General features: G+C 35.0%; 1 protein-coding gene across 6 annotated transcripts in view; it reads left to right on the forward strand.

Moving 5' to 3' along the window:
- Positions 1-21,719, forward strand: part of CNTLN (centlein) — a 207,847-nt gene that overhangs the window by 87,459 nt on the left and 98,669 nt on the right. For 5 of the 6 annotated variants that reach the window (XM_080574486.1, XM_080574483.1, XM_080574487.1 and 2 more), the window contains 4 exons: positions 2,846-3,019; positions 9,478-9,603; positions 14,741-14,862; positions 17,621-17,746. In XM_080574486.1, coding sequence (XP_080430612.1) covers positions 2,846-3,019; positions 9,478-9,603; positions 14,741-14,862; positions 17,621-17,746 — 548 coding nt within the window. The remainder of the gene's footprint in view (positions 1-2,845; positions 3,020-9,477; positions 9,604-14,740; positions 14,863-17,620; positions 17,747-21,719) is intronic. The other variant, XM_080574484.1, reaches the window with a different exon arrangement.

Below are 21,719 nucleotides of genomic sequence, written 5' to 3' on the forward strand. Positions count from 1 at the left end.
TTTTGAGAGTAAAACCACAGGCTTATTGGAAATATAAGTTAAAATCTGGTTTTGTTGGTTTTAGCTTTCCAAGATGTACATGTAGCATGTGCGCAAAGACTGTTGTAAGACCTTTACTAGAAACTGTGCCTTTACAGTATTTCAACTTTACATAAGTATCACTGTGTGGTAATTTCTAGAGCTATATTCTAGGAGAAGAAGTGGATAGGGGAAAACAAAACAAAACAAAAGCAAGCAGGAACCCTGTTCCTCGACTGGTCCTATTAAAGTCAGTTGCAGAACTTGATTGACATGTAGGAGCAAGGATTTGATCTATTCTGTGATTCGTATATAGATTTACATTTCACAAAACAGTGCATTTCATTTTTGATAGAGGAAACTAAAGATAAATGAAACAGTATGAAGTTAATCATTAGTTAAATTGTGTAATTATTGTAGCTCAAAAATCAGCAACATTTAACAGTTCTAGGCTCTTAAAAATGTAGTCCTGGACAATATGAATTAAAATGCCTATAGCAGACTGAAACTGTAGATTTCATCTTTAGTTATTATGTAAATACATAGTTATTTAGTTATAATGTAAATACAGCTTGCATTGCATTTAGATTTTTACTTTTTTTTTTTACTTTTGGCTGAGAAATCAATAAAATTGGACATATTAGTAGGTGTATGTCTTTCTAAATAAGAAAGAACAAAGGTCAGTTAAGAAAAAAGCATATAACTGAAATATAAAGAAATTTCCCATACCAGTTGGCACTATTTCTGTCCTTTAGGTTGTTTCTTTTTCCCATCCATTTTACACAGTACCAAATTTTTGGTTCAAATTTTTGATATAGACTGGTCTTAGGCTGATCATTGCTGGAAATTACATCTGTTTGGAACTACATATGGCCTAAATTATGCAAAATGAGTAACAGAAATTATTTAAGGAACAGTCATCAAAGCATGGACAACTTTTATTCTTTGACAACATTCCTGTGCTTTTTTGCTGTTTAAAGGGTTACACTTTTGTTGACAAAAGTGCTTGGTAATTCTAATTTGGGTTTATTTGTGGAAACTGTGAGTTTATGAAAAGTTATGTTTATGAAAAGTTTCATATTCTGCATAGCAGGAAGTCAAATAACTATGTCTGTTACTCTGTTTCTGTCAAATGCTAAGCTTACTAGAGTGTTTGTTTGCTAGCAGTGTGATTTTAATCAACTTTGGACCTTGCTATTTCTTCTTCAATTGGCCTGAATTTTGAAATCATTTGGTTTGCTTAACCTTTTTTACACTGCCTTTTCTGATCTTTTCATCATACCCACCTGGTTTATGTTAGTAACAGCTGGTTGTGCATTCCAGTATTTGAAAGAGTAGGAAAAGATGATAATTGCACCTAATATTTTCTTCTCAGCTGAAATGAGTATTTGTCTTCAGGATATGTTCAAAACATTGCCACCAAGTCAGGTTGTCAGAACCTGTCTACTCAGGGAAAGTATGTGTAAAATAAAACTTCTAGTCAGTCTCGAGGAAGTTTTCTTCTGGATTGAGCTTTGTTGATTGAAGATTCTACTGTTTCATAGCTGATTGTCTTTGATGAGAGCACTGCTGGCAATAGAGTTTTCATGAGTTTGCCCTAGTCAGTGCAATACAAGGTCAGCTGGGTCGGCTCAAGACAGTTGCATTGACTTTTTAAAATCATATGCCCTTCTATTCCTATAATAAAGTAGGGAGGGGCTTTACATCATCCTTTTCAGCAGAAGTGTTGGGGTGCTAACCTCCAACTGCCTGGTTGTGTTGACCATCTGGGAATTATATTATCTTTGTCTGGCACAGCTGTTTGCAAGGTGAATGTCTGTCGCCAGCCTTAAAGCACTGTGAAGGAGTTTTGAGCTAATACATTTCCCTTTGTGATTGCCATAGACTACAACAGATAGATTAATATTGTCTGTGCAAAACTAACAACGTATTGCCTTCTGGTTGTGAGGGAGTGGGGTGTGATCACAGGCAGTAATGAAAACTCAGCTGACAATAAATAATTTATCAAGCGTGGTAACTCAAACACTTTTAGTCATTTGTACACACATAGAGTCCTCTATTGGACATTGGGGTTATGCTTTAAAGATATCTGATACCTATGAAAATACCTGTTGGTCTGAAAAGGCTTCACCTCCTGCTGAAGGTGAGCAGTGTATGGCAGTATTGCATCATGCCAAGGAATTAGTATGAACTGATTGATGACAGGGAAGGGTGCTGGAATTTAATAGCTTCATGAAATTACATATCTGTCTCGAATAACACTGTGATCTAGGATTGATATTGATCTTTTCTGTAAGTTTTCAGTTTGACCACAACACTTGTGCTAAGTGTATGAGCATCATGGATACAGGTTATGTAGATTTATGTTAAAAAGGTATCTTTCTGAGGCAGTTTCTAATTAAAAAAATCCGTACTGACAGAATATGCTGACAGAATTATTTTTTATCTATTTGATAGGGCCAGTTATACCTATCAAACGGACATTTAACTGAAAACAAGTCTAGGAGTTAACATTGTCTTGAGATTTTGAAATACAATAGTATAGTAGAACAAGTTGCTGCAGAAGAAATGTCCATATAAAGCAACTTTTTAAGAGTGCAAATTTGAATTTGGAAAATATGATATTGTTGTTTTGAAAATGTTTAGTTAACACTTAGGAATCAAGTTTTGATTTTGAATTCATAATGCATCTTCAAAGGCAGAGTTATTTACAGGTCTCACATTCCCTGTGGTATCGGTAATATGTTTCTCTGGGCAGTTTTATTTATTTGTTATGCCTCTGATTTTATTGTTACTAATATAACCAACCTGTTCTACCATTTTCTAGGTATTTCAACAGCCTTCCTTAAGTGAGCTAGAGTGTCTTATCACCATGCAGAAATCTGAAATTGAGCTTTTACAGGAAAAATTGAAAAAAACAAGTCTTAGCCTAGCAGAGCATAATTTGTATACTACGGAAACTCTGGAAAGCAACGATGTAAGGACTGGACGAAAGCATAAGGTAGGATAGTGTATTGTCTTGTGTATTTGTGTCTAAGTAAGGCTGGTAAAGCCAACCATTTTTGCTCAAGGGTCCAGATAATAATTTTAATATCTGTTGATGCTGTTTATAATTCTGGAAGCTTGTTTGAATGGTTCTTGTGTTATCTGCCAAAGACTTGTTAAAATAGCTGTTGGGAGTAGAAAGTTTTACCTTATTAAATACTGAATAAGGGATTCTTAATTAAATGAAATATTTGAAAGCTAAATTCTTTGTAGGTTTCTTAAAATGAATATTTATCAGCTATTTTGTTGTGTTTACTAGAATGACCATTGTTCCCTAGAAGAAAAATGGGAGGAATATAAACAGTTATTATGATTTTATAAATGAAACAGATTTTATTTTTCAAAATCTTTATTTTTAAAATATGATATAGCACTTTTTTAATTTTCTTTCTGTGAAGAATAGTAATGATGTACTTTTGAAGTGCATACTTTCAACATTTTTTAAACTCTGCATAATGCTGGTCTGCTTCTTTCGAGATAACTTGCCACTAAATTTAAGCACCAGGTAACATTTGCAAACTGAAGCTACTGAAAAAATCTGTAAACAATTCTGTGGCTTAAATTGACTTACGAAATAAACCTAAGTCATTATGTTTGTGAGTGTGTTCAGTCTCTTCCCCATATAAATTCTCTGTTTGATTGTGGTATGAGTATGGAAATTTGGAATATGGAAAACTTGAAATAGGTTTCTGTAGGAAGGAAGCAAATAGGAGCATGCTTCTGTGGTATAAGTAGTCTGCAGGAGTAGACCATCGATTTACTGCCTTGGAAAACTCATGTATTTCTTATGCTTAGCATCTCATATTGTTTCCTTTAAAAACTGTATGGCTTGTTCTGCCTGAACATCTTGCAGTGCATGTTATTTTTGGGAAAAGCTATATTTTAGAATATTTGTATTAGAGCACTTAAAGTTTAATGTTTGATGTCCATCAAGAAGCAGTGGATCTCATAGTTTTTGAAATACGGGCTCTACTTCATAGGGCTATTTAAGAGAAACACTGTTGCTGAAACTGTCCAGATTACCTAGTTTTCCTTTCCTTTTCATTAAATAGCTAACTCAGAGTATTTTTACCACCATATTCTACTATGATTGACTTTCTTTTTGCATGTCCGTACCGGGTGCAGGTGCCCAGGCACTGGTGGTGTCTGCTGGGGCCTCCTCTGAGGCGCGGCCGGGGCTGCCCCGTGCTGGACATGGCCGGGTCCAGCGGCCCCACCACAGGGCATGGCCGGGCCCTGCAGCTTCGGCTGGCGCCTCGGGGGAAGTGGATTTAAGAAAAGGCAAAACGCTGCACAGGCAGTGACGAGTGAAGAAAAAAAAGGTGAGAAAGAGCTCTGTGAACACCAAGGTCGGAGAAAGAGCAGGAACAGGTGCTGCAGGCACTAGGGTGGTATTTGCCTGCATCCCACAGAGGGGACCACTATGGTAGATATCCACGCTGCAGCCCATGGCGGGGATCTGACACTGGAGCAGTTTCTCCTCACAGGAGCTGTGGCCTGTGGAGGCCTCACTCAGGAGCAGGGAAATGTGTGGGGAGGAAGGAGCAGCAGAGGGACTGACCGCAGCTCCTACATCCCTTCCCTTCTGCACTGTTCAGTGGGAGATGGAGGAGTCAAGAGTGAAGGAGTGCAGTGGAGCCTGTGATGTGACAGGGGGAGAAAGTCTTGTTTCAATTTGTCTTTATTTCTTACTACCCAGATCTATTTTAAGTGGTGATAAATTAAATTAAATTTCATCAAGTCAAGTCTGTTTTGGCCGTGACTGTGAATGGTAGCCAATCTCTATTTCTTTATGTAACTCCATGGGCATTTTCATTCTATTTTTCCCCCTGTCACTGAGGGGAGTGAGCAAGTGACTAGGTGGGTGTTAAGCCCTTAGGCAAGGTTAACTCACTACAGTGTCATTATGTGTTTCCTTGGAGTAAAGTAAAAGTGTGCTTTTTTTGTTGTGAACTGGTCGCTGTATCAGGAATAAAGCAACTAAACTCTTAAGTACAGCTAAGCACCAACTTTAAAATCCTGTTGTAGAGAACCTTTTCCTCGTTCAGTATGTAGCTCCAGCCATGCTCTTTCAATACGTTGTTTGATATGTGCACTTTTTCATGTGTCCATGCAGTCTGTATTAAAACTTTTGGGAAATAAGTTGACAAAGCCCTTTATATTTAGGCAAGATGGTAAGGAAAACTGTAGAAACATTCTGGCTTTAGGATCACAAAATATAGGTATAAAATACAAATCAGTATTGCTGTCTTTGTTGAGGTTCCACTGCAGTAGAATATCTTTCCGTTACCTTGTTGTTCAGCCTTTTATGACAAACTACTCAGGAAAAAAGTTATTAGCAGGAAGAATATTTTGGATATACAATTCATTTTTTTACCAGGATGATTTTTTTGGCTTAACAAAGACTCTGTCATTTTAACCCTTCATCTCCTCTTATTTGTATGTATTCCCAGGATTCAAAGAACAAATATGCATGGAATGACTTCTGATCAGAAAGAGAATGTTTTGATTCCTTTCTGCTCTAAAAAGCCAAACATTTTGAAAAAAAAAAAAATAATTGGAAAGGTGTTAATAAAAGAAAAAAGGCCTCAGGACGAAAGAGAAACTTGCACTAGTTTGATAAATTGGGACGTAGGGCCATGTATCTGTATACCTACGCCTATGTCTGATTCTGCAGAATGCATGGATGTATACACATGTATAAGCTAGTGTAGAACACCGTCACTGCAGAAATCCAAATCTCATGCCTGCTGTAGTATAGAGTAATAGAAACAACTTGCTCTGCAAGGCAAATGACGTGGTGGTTCAAAGCTTTCTTAAATGTGCGCGTATAGTGTCATTTTTATGGTAAGTGCAAACTTACAGTCAATTGTAACCCACACTGTTCAACCTCTGTTGAAAGTGGAATAGCTGCTTGCCATTTTCTATGAAGAATTAAAAGCTAGTTGCTTGATCTTCACAGAGCTCCTTTTGGAACTAAAACTTCTTAACTTTGCGAGCTATGATTTCTGTTACCTGATTAATCAGCCATCCATATTCTTGCTAGCCAATTCAGTAATACAGCCCTTGAGGGTTTTTATTTATTTTTATTTTTTATTTTTTGTAGCTAAGCTTTTAAATACCACTAAATAGTTCTAAAACTTGCCATTGCATGATACATGGGAGTTATAATTGTTTTTTATTGATATACATTCTACAGCATTCCTCTAAGTATTTGTATAATTTCAAGGTACAATAGATCTCTTAAAAGGCATGAGTTAACTTGAAATACTGATAAAGTTCCTGTTGATACATAGTGAATCAAGAATTTGCCATTTTTCCTCTCCTAAAAAAGCCCTATATCTTTTACTCCGTCAGCCTCTGGCTCAGCTTCAACAATGTTTCTCAGTTTTATCAACTGATAAAAAACATTAAGATTTCTGCCCACTGTCTTCAGTGCTGTATCTTGGCAGACATTGATCTGAGCGTTACAGAAAAGTTCAAGGCATTTCTTGCTGAACTTCTCTGTTTTTTTTTTTTTGGCTTGTCTTGTGACTCCAACACAAAACTTCTTAAATTCAAAAACTTGACTGTTCCCACCCTCTTCCCATGGTGGTACCACATCATACCAGCTCTGGTAATAGGAGATTGTTTAAAAAAGAAAAAATCTTTGCTTTTTCTCATTCCTGTACTTCTGTTATCAGTTAATGTGTATGTGTCACATCCACTTATCAGTCATTTCTTTACATTATATCTTCTATCACAGTTTCATATTCACTAATATTACAAATCATGTTTGTTTCTGTTTGTTTTAGTCTTTTGTAAACATGTTCTAGGATCATAAAATGGAAAACCTTTTGCTTCCCTTGACTGGCTGGGCTTAAAATTTTTTTCTCAAAAAAATGAGTGTTGTTACTCCTAAACTTTTAGAAAATGTTTAACACATTACAATTGTGAATATTTTTAATACAGATGTGTCTAAATTTACTGTGGAATTTGAGGATGGAATTAAAAATTAAATGCCTAAGCTTGACAGCAGCAGCAACAGCAAAGTTTTCAGTTGTGAGAAGAATATTACAGATGCCATCTTTCAAATTGAGTTTTGCAGCAGCCCCAGGCAATCAAATTACAGTGTACTTTACTACACAGTCTTTTCTGTCTTGGTAGGAAAATTTAACTGCCTTCTTAGCAAAGATTGCCTTCAGACTACCTATGTGCAGCTGTGAAGCCCAGCCCCAGCCCCTTCTCTCCACAGACCTGTAGTCTGATCACTAAACAGATAAGAACATGTTAAAAGAATATCATGTTTCTTAATGCACATCCCTGATCACACCTGTTCTCACAGAGCAGTATTTCCATGTCTATCAATGCTTCGAATTTTAGTTTTATTTTCCATATCTTGGCCCTGTATTTCAATTGTGGAAAAGATTCACAGCACAGTCCCAGGTAGCTATCTAGAAAATCTGTTATATTAAAGAAAAATGGTTAGACTCACTGTATCATACCTTTGATTAAAGCAGCAAGACTGTGAAGCTCACGTTTTTAGATATTTTTTCCTCTTTTCTCCATCCCTTCTAGAGTTTCTTCTAGTAGTTTCCCTTAGGAGTCTGGTGATGGTTGGTCCAGTTCTTTCTCTTTGTCGTCCTCTTCTTTGACAAAGGATGCAATACTTTGGCTTTGTATTCCTTATTTCAGAGAAATATTTTCCAAATCTTCTGTATGTATAACTGTAAAGTTTAACTTTTAATTTACCATTTCTTCAAAAATAGTGTTCTTCATTTTTTTAGGGAAAGTTAATATGGGTATGCAGTGATTAAGAAATGTGATAGATAGTTCTATTTCAAGTATTGGCTTTATTCAAGAAATTTGGGACTTTGAAGGTGGTTACATTTTTTGATATGTTGATCTTGAGGTGTTGCACTTCAGACACTTGAAAGAGATTGATCTGATTTTGTGCATTGTTAATAGCATTAGTGATTAATATCAGCATCTATTAAATGAATTTTTGGGTATCTCCACCAGAATTATTAGAAAAAAAAAATTAGTAGTCTTACTATTTCAAGAAGAATGACTCTTAGTCACTACAATGTTATACAGAAAATATAAAACAATAAATTTGGAAATACTGTTGTAAATGTTCATTAAAACCTCCTTTTAGTTTCTTCTGTTATATCAAGGAACTGACATGAATATGCAAAATACACCTTTTGACATTCAGTTTGTATGTTGTACTAAAATTCTTTCCTGGCATTGCACTTTTTTTTTTTCTTTTCTTTTCTGATCATTGAGGCTTATTTCAGAAGCAAAAGAAACTGAAATCCAAAACAACAGGCATCTTGGCAATATTTAAATTCTTAAATATTTGATACTTTTATTTTCTGTTATTTCATGATACTTTTGTTTTCTCCCTTTTTTGAAATGCATGCAATTTGAAGTGGAAGTACAGTGTCTTGTAAACATTTAATACTTATAGATAGTGGTCAGAGAAAAAAAATGCCAGTTCCTACATAAGATTATCTTTAACATTAAATTTATGTAATAGAATAATAAAAGTGTTGAAATATATAGTATTCAAGAAGACTTTAACCTGAATTCCTGTTGTTGTAAAACAGTTATTTTAAAGAGAAAATGGCAACATGCAACAACAACAATTGCAATTGTATGAAGTTTTTATTTGACTTCATGTACTTATGTAATAGCATTTTATCTTATAGGTGCTAAGCAAGTGTTAGTAATTCTCTGTCCTTAACCAAAGTTATTCAGAAAATCTGAAAGTAATTTGATGAGGTCTTTCTTTCTTTGCCATAAGGACATATGACATAGAATGAACAAGAAAGCTGCCCGGTTTAAGTGTTACTTTCACATATTCTTTCTCCAGATTGCTATATGAAGCTGTACATAATATAAACACATATTCTTGTCTCTAGTTAGTCACATTATAGTTAATGACCATATGGTCATTATGGTATAAGATCTACTGTCTGTTGTATTTATATTCCTCAAGCATATTGTTCCTTCAACTTCACAGTGTGTTAAACTATTTCAAAGGGAAAAAAATCCTTTCCCTCTTGTTTCTGGTTGTCCTATCAAGTGTAACCTTGGACCCTTATAGAGCAATTAGACCAGCCTCTATCCCCTCCTTTGTAATGAGGTTTCTTGCATTTCTGAGTCTATAACCCTTTAGTCTTCCCTAATGGGACATCATTATTCTGAAAGAAACAATGTAAATGTAAATGAATATTCTCATTAACGAGTCACAGAGAAACCTTTAGTGGTAGCGCTGTGGTAATTCTGCTTGTTATTTCTCTGGTATTCCATGCAGATTTTTTTTTTTATAATTCATTATTAGTATTCAAAATTACTTCTTTAATTCTGCATGTCTTTCATAATCCGGTGTTCCAACTAGTTCAACCATGTCCTTGTTTTATTCTCCAGGAACCACCTGTGAAACGTTCAAGGTCTCTGTCCCCAAAGAGCTCTTTTAGAAAGTCAGAGGAGCTAAGGAAGCTTAAAATAGCTGAAAGGAAGATTGAAAACTTAGAGAAGACCCTACAGTTAAAGGTGAACATTAAAAAAATAAAAATAAAACACCTTCTAGGTATAAGCTTGCATAGATAAAGATATACCAAAATAAACAGGCATTTAAAAACTGCAAAATCCATGTATTGTTATGGACTGTTAGCATAAGAGAGCATTCTCCATTAGTTTTCATTTTTCCTTTACTGCAGAGAATCTTATGTTGATTCTCTTGCAGTCCTATGAAAACCTAAATTTCAAGATGTCATCAATAATATGTGCTTGTTAAATACATTTTCAAAATTTGTTTCTAAGGTTATAGATTTCAAGAAATTCATATGGTTGTACAGAAATAAAGTGAAGCACAAAGTACAAGGAATTATTATTTTTTTTATTGTACTGTGAAACTAGTATTTTAAATTCTGAAGTCAATTATTTGGAACAGATATTACCCCTTGTACTCTTAAAAGTTATGCCTCAGAAGAAGTTGTTCTAACAAATGCTGGAAAAAAATCTTTCTTAGTAGGAAAGCTTCACTGACCATAAATTACAATTGCCTATTTTGTCCCTATTGTATAGATTTTTGTTTGTTTATTTTTTATTTTAAATAATACCTTTTGAATGACCTACTGGTTTCAAATTGCATCTCTGAATATTGTCTCAAGGTAGTCGAACAAAACCAAACTCTGGCTGAATCATATTTTCAAAAACATTTACAATCATTTAAAATTTGTTCTTACCTTCTGTTCATTTTTTCAGTTGTTGTTGTTACTCATGTTTAGAGGTATGCAATATGAAAGATATATTCGGTACATGTAATTTAAAGCAGAATTTGTTACATTGAATGTGCTGTGGTAAATGTCAGGTGAAAAAATCAGGAAGCCTTACAAAGCATATTCCTGAGCTTCTTCCTCATTCTCTTGTGATAGGTCAGTTTTACAAAAAAAGGTAAGCAGGGATTGTATTTTAGCACAAATTGAAAAGTTTATCACCCTGTATACCTGAGAGAATCTAACCCAAAGTCTTAACGCACAGAAAATATGAACATGAAAGATGCATCAAAAGAAGCGTGGCCCATGGGTCAAGGGAGGTGATTCTCCCCATCTACTCTGCTCTCATGAGACCCCACCTGGAGCCCTGCACTCAACTCTGGGGCTCCCAGCACAAGAAGGACATGGACCTGTTAGAGAGAGTCCAGAGGAGAGCCATGAGGATGATGAGAAGGCTGGAGCACCTCTCCTATGAAGAGAGACTGAGGGAGTTGGGGCTGTTCAGCCTGGAGAAGAGAAGGCTCCAGGGAAACCTTATAGCGGCCTTCCAGTACCTAAAGAGGGCCTACAGGAAAGCTGGGGAGGGACTCTTTGTCAGGGGGTGGAGTAATAGGACAAGGGGGAATGGCTTTAAACTAAAAGAGGGGAGCTTTAGGTTAGGTATAAGGAAGAAATTCTTCCGCATGAGGCTGGTGCTGCACTGGCACAGGTTGCCCAGAGGTGCGGATGCCCCATCCCTGGAGGTGCTCAAGGCCAGGCTGGATGGGGCTTTGAGCAACGTGGTTTGGTGGGAGGTGTCCTTGCCCATGGTAGGGGGGTTGGAACTGGATGGTCTTTAAGGTCCCTTCCAACCCAAACCATTCTGTGATTCTGTGGTTCTATGATTTAGACTTAAAAGTCTTAAAGACTATCTCGCTTGTGGCAGTACATTCTGAATTCAGTGAGGCCATTGCTGGCATGGCAATAAATTCAGCTGTCACACCATTAGTATCAGAATAATTTGATTGGTATTGTATATTTTCTGTATATTAGTCTCCTCTCAGGCATTGCTTCCTGTGAAGAATAATGCATGGGATCAGCTTTTTTGAAAACAGCACTTGCATTATTGCCTATTCAAGCCAAGAGCTGACTATATAATTACTTGAAATACATTTGCTGAGAAAAATTGAAGAAACATCTACAAACAAACATACTGATGATGCATATTCTGAAGATGAGATTGTGATTTTATACATCTTTCTGAAAAATTGGTAACAGTAAATAAACACCGTTGATGCCCCAGTCGGTACTACAAAGGAACAGAAAAAGGCAAAGTCCCATTCCAGGGTTTTCCAGTTCTCCTCTCCTTCATTTCTAACCAAGGAAAGCTGGCTCTTTCTATCCTTGTAGCTAATATAAACAGGGCAATCAAGTAAATCCTCAGTGTCCATAATTTTGGTACAGAATCTGTTTCATTTCTGCACTCCCGCATGTACTGAAAAGTAGCAGAGCATCCTCTTTTTCACCCTTCTTGAGGGAAGAGAATGTCAAAGTAAATAAGAGTGTTTGATGGATTTTGTGTGACATATTGTTAAGCTAGTACTAATGCTGGTCCCCACAAAGTACATCAGTGTATTGTTTGTCTTTAAGGAGTGAGTAGAATTTTGGTTGCCAGAAGCTGGGTATTTCAATGAGCTAAGAACCTTCTCTTCTCTTACATCCCATCTCCTTCTCTAGTGTCTAGAACTGTGATCCCTGGCATAGTCTACAGAAGATATCCTGACCTTTGGGGGAAGGTTACCAAAAGCGATAGGAGAATCTTCCTTGAAATGTTAACTTTTTTTTTTTGGTTTAAAGTTCAAAAGTTTTGCTCAGAATTAGAACCAGAATAAGTAGATAAAGTCTTCAGGGCCAACTTAATACATATTTATGTGAGAGAAGGCACACTATTACACTTAGTTTTGACTTCATATGTAGTCTTGTTCTTTGGAGGGTGTTCAGATGCAGAAAATATATTAATATTATAGTATTGGCACATCAGTAGTTATGGAAAAAATATTTTTGTAATTGTCAGCTTCCTTACTTCTTCTCAGCCTGAGTATTCAAATAATTGAAGCAGTATATTTTTTGATTCCATTTTAGCTCAACTTTAACAGAAGTTGTTACAGGTAATTTAAAGAAACAACATTTTCAAATAACAATTAGAATATATATAACTATATATATATATTTTGGCTTATCTGAGCTCCCTGCAAATAACAGGATGAGTAAATAGCAGTTGGGTACTTTCTTTTGCAGACTGGACTTTTGTCTTTCATTATCTGATGTGAAATATTATAGAATGTCAGAGGAGAGCTAGAGAATAACCTGGAGATCCACTGCTAGAGATGATCACTCAGTCCCATTTCAATCACTATATAGATGACTGTACACAAGACAGTCTATTTATTATAAAATGTAACATAATTCAGTCAGAAAGAGATGGAACTAACTGAACTTGTAGAAATAACAGAGTAAATTTATTTAAAAGTTCTGAAGTCCATAGTACTTTAATAAAAGAGAGCAATTAGGACAATTGTCTACTTTGTGTTTCTGCAAGAGCAGAGCAACTGGTGAGGGTATAACTGTAAGGGAATAGATTTTGAAACAGGTAAGCAGTAATGAAAAATGTGAATTCATAAATAGGAAAGGCCAAATTCTGCACTTGGTTACACTCTTGAAAGGGCATTGACATAAACTTCTGAGGATTTATGCCAAAGATACTACTTCCCGGTGTCTTACCAGTCTTGATCAATTTTCACTAGCAACATCAAATAATGTCAGAATAATGGTCACAGAATCATGTGATTCTGTGATCATTATTCTGACATTGTTGGATTTGTGAACTTCACTTGAAAACACAACATCTGTAATTGTATTCTTGTCAAAATTTCCTCTTGTAGCATCAAGCAAAGCTTGGTAATAGTCTGTATATCCTTTGTCGTAAATTGATCTGCATTTTGCAATTTGCGTGACTTTTTAAAAAATATCATTCTATTATTTATATGAACAACTTAAAACAGGTTAAAGGTACTTCGTAGTTAAATCTAAATGTATCATTTTATCTAGTTTAGAGGTTGTTCAGGAGAGAAAAAATAATAATAAAAAAAATTGAAAAAGCATTTAATGATAATGATAACACTTCGGAACCTGTTTATATTCTTAAATCTACTTTCAGTGTAGCTTGAGTCACTAACAGAAATCTTTTTGTTACATGTACAGTAGCATATGAAATTTTAGCTGATGTTTTTCAGCTTTGTTTATGTATTACGAAAACTGGGCTATGTTTCAGAAGCCAAGCTTAGTGTAAGTATTCCATAGTTAGCTCATCTGTAGAAACCCTTGCCATGTTTTTAGGGTGGGATTTAATTTTTATTGCTCTGACTGTTGGTGTATCTTACACACTGGCTAATGCTGAAAGCCCCCCTTGCATATAAGCATGCATAAAATGCATACAAATAAAGTATTGTGATTAACGTAGGTATTAAGGAACATGTTCTGTACTCACTCTACAAGAAGGATTCTCATTGAACTGAAAATGCAGCAATGAGAACAGATTTTATTACAGGATAATGTCTGGTGAATTCTTTACTATTGTATGCCAGAATTCAACTTGCTTCATACTGTGGAATGTCATTGTCTTAATGTTCTTTTTTTTTTCTTTTTTTTTTTTGTTTTTCCGGAGCACAGTATTGGCATTTATGAAAACATGATTATTTGATGATATTTTATTTTCTTTTCTAACTTGCATTATGTTATCCTTTTATATAAGTCAAGGCGTACTTTATTTTTTCATTCTCTAAAAGGAAGATTTGGATTAATAAAAACTATTGCAAACTTTGTTTATCTTTATTGTTTGTTGCATAGCTAGAGGTCAAAGTCTGGGTGTTGTAGGTTTGTCTATATATATTTATATTAAAAAAAAATTAAAATTGAGGATATCCTGATGCCATTTAAATTGACTTTTTTTTTTTTAATTTAGACTTCAGCGTAGCCAGTGGTTTCCTCCAAAATGCACAGATTATTTTCCATACAAAAGGAAAAGAAAAAAATTACTTCAAAGGAAAAGATAATGCCAACAATCCTTTATCAATCTATGTTTAGGTGTATTAAACAAAGGCATTCACAAGATGAACACTGATATTCTGATAGTAAATTTTCTAAAATTTCTCAGCAGCATGAAAAAAAGTATTTTTTTGCCACACTTTCTTAAAAGTAGCAATAAGAAAAAGTAAATTTGCATGTGACCTCAGAGACAGTGATTCCTCATCTTTCTATTTAGATTTCTTAGGCTTTTAATGTAACTTAAATGGAAATTTTGTTTTATGACATCTATGTGAAAGTCTCTTAAATTTTGCCAAACTCTAATATTGCTTCTTTTTGGCGCTATACAGACTCAAGAAACTGATGAGCTAAGAGCAGCCCATGAAAAACGCAAAGAGAGGCTGCAGATGTTACAGACCAACTACAGAGCACTAAAAGAGCAATTAAAGCAATGGGAAGAAGGTGATAGTAGGTAAGTTACATAGCTCATTAAAAACATTTCCCTTACACAAGAAATCCGAACAAAATTATTATATAGGCATTCAAAAGAGAATTTGAGTTCAAGGAAGAGGCTGCTATGTGGTGATCAAGACTGTATCTCATGTTAGAGCAAAATAAGTGGTATACCTCTATATGAGAAAAAATGCAGTTGTAACCAAGAGTAAAATGTCTTGAACTGACACTTTGACTTATTTTATTTAGGATCTCATTTTGAGTCTGAGTACTGGACAAAGGTTGGCTAGTGCCTGCTGATTATGCTTGTCTAATTCCCCAGCTGATTAATTTGTTGACTGTGTGTGTTTATAATTTTCTATAATGGAACAGTTGTTCCTTATGTTTCAAAAAGTTTTTTTTTTAAATAATTTTGTTCATTTAGCAATAAAGCAATAATAGCCTGTGTGTGAAACATTTAGTGATTCAAACATGAACTGAAGCTAATCCTAAAATCCCTTTTTTAACAGTGAAAAAAGAATGTATGCATGAAAAGCAAGATGTTTTCAACTGTTAAATGATTATAAAATCAATTATTTCTGGTCATTTTACAGAAATACTGCAGTAATATATCTATGAATGGGAAAAAGAGAGAATATGAAAAGTCTACAACAGCAAAATTTAAATAGTGAAGATTCTATGTGTAATTTCCCCTTAAATTCTATACAAAACAGTGAACATTTTATGGAGATATTCTTTTTTTGAAGTCCTTAGCATAAAGTTAAGATTTTTTGGTAAACACGTACTTTTATTGGTACAAGGACATTTCTGTCACTTCAATTATCAAATACTGCTGAAGTACAGTTTTTAGTCGATATTTCAAGAAAGTAATGTTAGCAGATCCTTATGTCCTAGTGGCTTTAGTAGGAGTTCAGCAAGCAAAATCGAACCTATAATATGTGTATACTAAGCTGTAGGTTTTTACTAGAAATAATTCTTTTTTACTAGAAAAAAGTCTTTCAGTAACTACAGAAATACTTATTCAGCTTGACACAGACTTTTAAAATGTATATCTAGCCAAAAAAAAAAAAGTCACAGAAATTGCTGTAAAACTGATAGCCATTCAGGATGTCCAGTGTGACATAAATGGTCCTATTGTGAATAATAAACTATTCCTCATATATAGCTAATTGTTTGACCCATTTGAGTACATTTGTGGTACTGTGGCATTCTCTTAAGTATGATTTGTCTTTTAAAGAGAAAAAAAATCTGGATGAAAATGAAGTAAGGTACAAATCTGCTACATGCATTGGTAGCACAAGAATTTTTTTTGAAATGTTGAAGCACAAATATCTAATAGATTTGTGTAAACTAGGAAAAAAAAGGTCTGCTTTATTTAGGATTAAAAGGAGGATTTCATCTTGTAGCTCTCTATTTTAATTTCAGTGCAAGCTGAAAACTTACTGGATGATAGATGCTTATGAAATGAAATCATTTATATCTGTGCCGAATTCCAAGTAGGCATTCGTGATTCATAGACCAAAACTGAAAAAGTACAAAACTCAGCCTAAAGATAGTAAATTCAAACTTTGACATATAGCGAAGCACTGAGAAAGCAAAAGGAGAAAGACAAAAACAACTTCCGTTTCTGTTCAAAATGAATGGGGCCAGCTTGTGTTCTGACAGGAGTCTCTTTGGAAAAAATAGGTATTGGATAAAGTGTAATATAAAAAACTTTATTTGTTAATCTGATTTTTTTTCATTTATAATTAAGACGCCATAAGATGTAGGGGGTTTTGTTAAGTTTTGTCATCAGGACAGGATTCTATGAAGCTGTCATATGATATGCTAACAGGGGAAAGTAGCCAAGACACAAATAAAAACAGTCTGTCAATTGTTACACCTTACACTTTCATTTTGACATCTCAACAATCTTTATATTGCTGGTGTAATGTAAATCGTGCATTAAGAAATCAGTATTGGGTACTTATGTGGCACTTCTGATCCTTTGTGTGATGGAGGACCCCATTCTTTCTGATTCTTCATAGATTAGAGTCTTTTATCTAGATGGCAGCTGATGGGACCTGATCCACCAGTCAATGTACATACAACTTCCACTGACACGTGTGACTGCGAAGATGATGGGGCTTTATGAGGTTACCATGTTCTCTGAGAGTTAATTTCAGTACCCAACAAAAATTTAAATTACAGACTGTTTGAAATTAATGGATGTGTTTTTAATATTTTTTATCTTTTGCATTTTAATAAACATTGAAAATATTAAACTGAAAGAAAATTTGTGAAATACTTTCATTTGCTTCTTCTGTTCTTTTAAGTTCTGTACGCTTTTTCCTTATTTTTTATTAGGCAGTAGGTCGACAGTTTGACTATTAATAGAAATTCCAGATTGTTTGTGGGGACATTAGGAGAGCTGGTGTCTCTCCATTTTTTCGCAAGAAATTGGGTGATGGGTTCACCTTTTGCTTTCTCCTCCCAGTATTTTAAGGAATGTTGACAGAATGAATGCAAGTGCCACTGCTCTACCACATCACAGCTGAGAGCGCTGCTGCCATACTAAGATTTCTGTCTGAAACTACTTAATTGAACTTTTATATAATACCACATTTAAGATGTCATGTTTCACAGACTGTATGACTCCATTCGTCCAACAAGATTTGTATTCTGTAGATGCCACAGTTTAGAATCTATACTTCCTGAAAGCAGGGATGTTTTTGTTACTGTAATCCTAACACATGTATATATTTTAAAACAAACAACCTCTTTTCACTCACAAACAGGACTGCAAGCAGTAAAAGCAGATACCAGCGTGCAGACCCCCGCCAGCTTTGTCAGGAGGATTCTGATGCTGTATGGAACGAACTGGCTTTTTTCAAAAGGGAACACAAAAAGCTATTGATTGAAAAGTGAGTTTGTTTCTTAAATGGTGTTTACATAAGGAAACATGCTGCTATTTTTTTCTGAAGGTTGTGTCTTGCAGGCCACATAAAAGGAATTTCTTGCAAAATTCTGAGATAAAACCGTCTTCTACCAAAAGCAGAAACGAAAACATCGTTTCTTTTTTTCCTCTTAAATCAGTGACAAGTTACAAGTTTGCTAGCACTAACAGAAACTGTATTCCATGATCTAGGGATTGTGTTAATTAATGTGGCTCTCATCTGTTGGAGGTGTCGCTCTTCATTAGCCTGTGTTTTACACACTGCCGTGCTTCATTTTTGGAATGAGGTGGTGAGGGGATAACCTAGCCAACCATCCTTGTTTGATCTCTGTGATACATACGCAATGCAGAATGCCTCAGCTCTCTTGGTTCCCTGCCCTGTCCTGCTAATCCCAGCTGAGCTCATTATGGTGTAGCCTTGCTGCTACTCCTGGAGCCAGAGCTGTCCAAGCTAATTACTGGTAGCAGCAGAGCTGCCTGTTAAGGGTCTGGTGTGGATCTGCTAACATGGTCCTTGGTAGTGACCTGCAGAAGGCACGAGGGAGTTGCTCTCTTTCTTGCTGTGCATAGCCTGTCCTTTGGGTTTAGTGCTGATCCCTTCACACAGCTCTTTTAGCTGCAGTAAGTGTAAAACTTGGTGAAGGAAACTCTTACTTTAGAAAACATACAGTTTGCTGCTTTGATCTCATAATTCATAGGCTATTATACTCAGCCAGGCAAAGTAAGAAAACGTCCTTTTATACTAGACAAAAGGAAGTTAGTATGGTATAATTAGCTCTTTGCTGCTATTTAACACTTTCTGTAAGTCAAGTTGATTTTTTTTTTATTTTTTTATTTTTTTTAAGAATCATACATTGTAGAAACTTCTATTCAGATTTTGGTTTTGTCAGCATTAAAGAAAATGTGTTTTCCCAATGGGTCACGATACAAACCAATTTTGTGGAGATACCATGAAGGCTGCTATCACAGAATTTCAACAGCAGCAAAATGTTTTGTAGTATGTAAGTCCTTGTGTTGCCCATGAGCTGTTTCAGCATATTACATACAATGTTGTCAGTGGTTCTGTTGCATGGAGTGTGCTTTCATCCTGTAGTTATAATTGTGTACCTGTTCTTGTCACTTAATTGTCACATCTTTGCTGGTTTGGAACAACAAATTTTCATATGTACTGCTTTGTTTATTTTGATTTTTATGTAGGAAAGAGCACTTTCTTGCCATACATGTAATTGCTGTTGTAATTCTCCCATCCCTGAACAACACAAGCACCACAGGCAGCAATAACTCAGAAACAATAACATAAACCTCTCCTTTTCACATAAAGCTATGAAACAGTGATTGTGTGTGTATTGTGCATACAATACCCTGCACCCTGAAGTCAGTATGGTTGAACTGTTTTTCTAGAGCTCATGTGTAGTCACGTGTGTGGGGAACACACTTATGCCTGGTACACTGCAGATCACAGTGGCTTGTGGTGACACAGTGCAAGGAAATAGCTGAGCTCTTTGAAATTTAGGAATTTTAAATCAAAGTGAGTTATTCTAGTTATGCATAGTACTTTGTAAGAAGCCAGTGCACCATTGTGATCATTAAGATGAAGTATTTATGCGGGGTTAGGTACTTTTTCCTTTTTATTGGCAATGTGGTTAATTGTTTAGTTCAAGTAAGGAAGGAAGACATAATTCCTATTATTTTTTTGATGTGTCTTAAACATCCATCTCTAACAATGTTTGTCTTTAATTTGTTGAAGCAAGTTAGCATTTAAAGATCTGAACTCACTTTCTTAAGAAAGTCAATACTGAAGTTACTGTACTTTGTAGATCTCTACATAGGGCTTCTTCACATTACATGTGTTCTTTCTTAAGCTCTGTGGCTAAAGGATGTGTTCTACAGAGTTGCACCAGTAACTTAAATGAGTGATTTTAGAAGCAATGTAAGCAAATCAGGTTAGTCCATAGTTTTTATGGATATTCTTAGTTAGATAGACTCTACATATTGTTAACTTAAGTTGATTTAGAACCCAACTAAGCATTAGTTAAGAAGAGTGTGTGGGGATCTTCTTTTGAGTGTTTTAACTTTAAATGGATGTAATTTATGGCCATGAATAGGCCGTGAATGTTAGGAAAACAGCAAATCAGTTACTTGTTTCTTTGTTTTACTTGTAAAGATTTTCGTTATTTCTCTGCCCCTCCTAGAGGTAGAACAACAGAGTAAAATGTCTTTAATTTGTATGCATTGCTCTGAAAATAGATTTGTAGTAAAACCCATGGAAGCTCATTCATGTGTTCGAGGCTCTGAACCACGCATACTGTAACCAATCAGCTTGTAAGTTGTGAAATCTGTTTATTAGTTAAGAAAAATGGAAACTGCTTGGGAAGTCACTTATTCTGGTAGATAGTGCCTAATTCCAAATCTTGTTGAAGTTGGTGAAAAGACTTTGTGTGAGTTGCTACGTTCCGTCAGGTCCTTCCTTTGATTAAGTTTTCTTCTCATCACAGGCAGGTATTGCTTTGACTGTCCTGTAAGCTGTTACACGCTATGTACGTTTCCAGCTGGACACTAACACAGATAAAAAAATAGGGATTTTAGGACTTAAATTTAAACACCTGTTTTTAAAAATATTTGAAATTTTGATTTCCATGAAGTTCTGAATGCCTAGTGTCAGGGTTAGGTATTGGAGAATGTTGAGGCAGAATATAAGGCATTGTTACTTCTATATTTTACTTTCTGATTAGTAAAGAATAGTATGTACGTGTTGTATTACTTAGGAATGTAATGTTTTTCAGAGCCATGGCCTGCATCCTCTCCATTATCAATGATTTATAAATTTGAGCTACTTGTGCATATAAAAGAAAGTATCTATATATTCTTACAATTCTGTATGAGATTAGTAAAATACAATAGTCAATAAACTGTGATTTTGTAGTGTCTGTTCAGTGCTTCATGCATGTGTTTCTCTTGAATTTCCCAACATTCCTGTAGAAGGAAGAGAATATTTTTGCTATTAATATGGTTTATATTACTACTAAGACCATTACAGAATAATTATTCTCTGATTATTTACAGTAACAGTTTTAGTTCTCCCCATTATTTACTCTTTTACCCACAATATCAAATTATATTGCACTATGTACATTATGTGGATTGAAAGGTGCATATTTAATTTTAAGTTGTAGAATCTCCTTTTTTTTCATTGTTGGACTAAAAAAGCAAAAATGATCGCAATTCAAGTTCACGTTGAGAAATGAACCCGTAGCTAAAAAATAATCTAGCTTTTAAGCCCTCATAACTCACTGTATTAAGAAATTCTCTGTCAACTGCAAGCTAAACACGTGCCAAAATTGAAGAATTGCAAAGAGGAGCAAAAAGAGTTAGTTTAAATAAATTCACTAAATATTTTTTAAATGTTTGTTAACACTAATGGCCAAGTGAAAGCCACTTCATGGCTCTGCTAGGATTCCCTGTTTTTGATTTTCACATGTGGGTCATTTTCCCTATGAGGTATATAATACTTGTGTTATGCTGTAGTTATTTCCTGTTAAGTAACACATTGTTGCAGGCTACAAAAGCAGTTATATTGATATTGATGTTTGTGTTTTGTGTTAAGGAAAACGTGCTTTGATCACTTTTTCTCCTCCATAAGCAAACAGAAAAACAGTAATTTTCAAATAGCAGTTAAAACTTTGCAAAGGAGGAGGGTGGCACAATCTTATATAAATAGATTTTAATTTCAGCTGCATGAAGCTGCTGAAAACTTTGGAGAAAGTTATAATAATACCAAAATTTTGAAATTTTTTATTCAGCTGTGCAACAACAGTGCATTTAGATTCAGCATCTTGAAGCTGCATAGACTTAGAATGTCTGATAAATCATTGACATAAATGTATCTATCTGTAAAATGATACATATATGAATAAATGCATATACACGTGTGTGTGTATAGT

Source organism: Anser brachyrhynchus (assembly GCF_964034855.1).
Source record: "Anser brachyrhynchus genome assembly, chromosome: Z".
Classification (NCBI taxonomy): Eukaryota; Metazoa; Chordata; class Aves; order Anseriformes; family Anatidae; genus Anser; species Anser brachyrhynchus.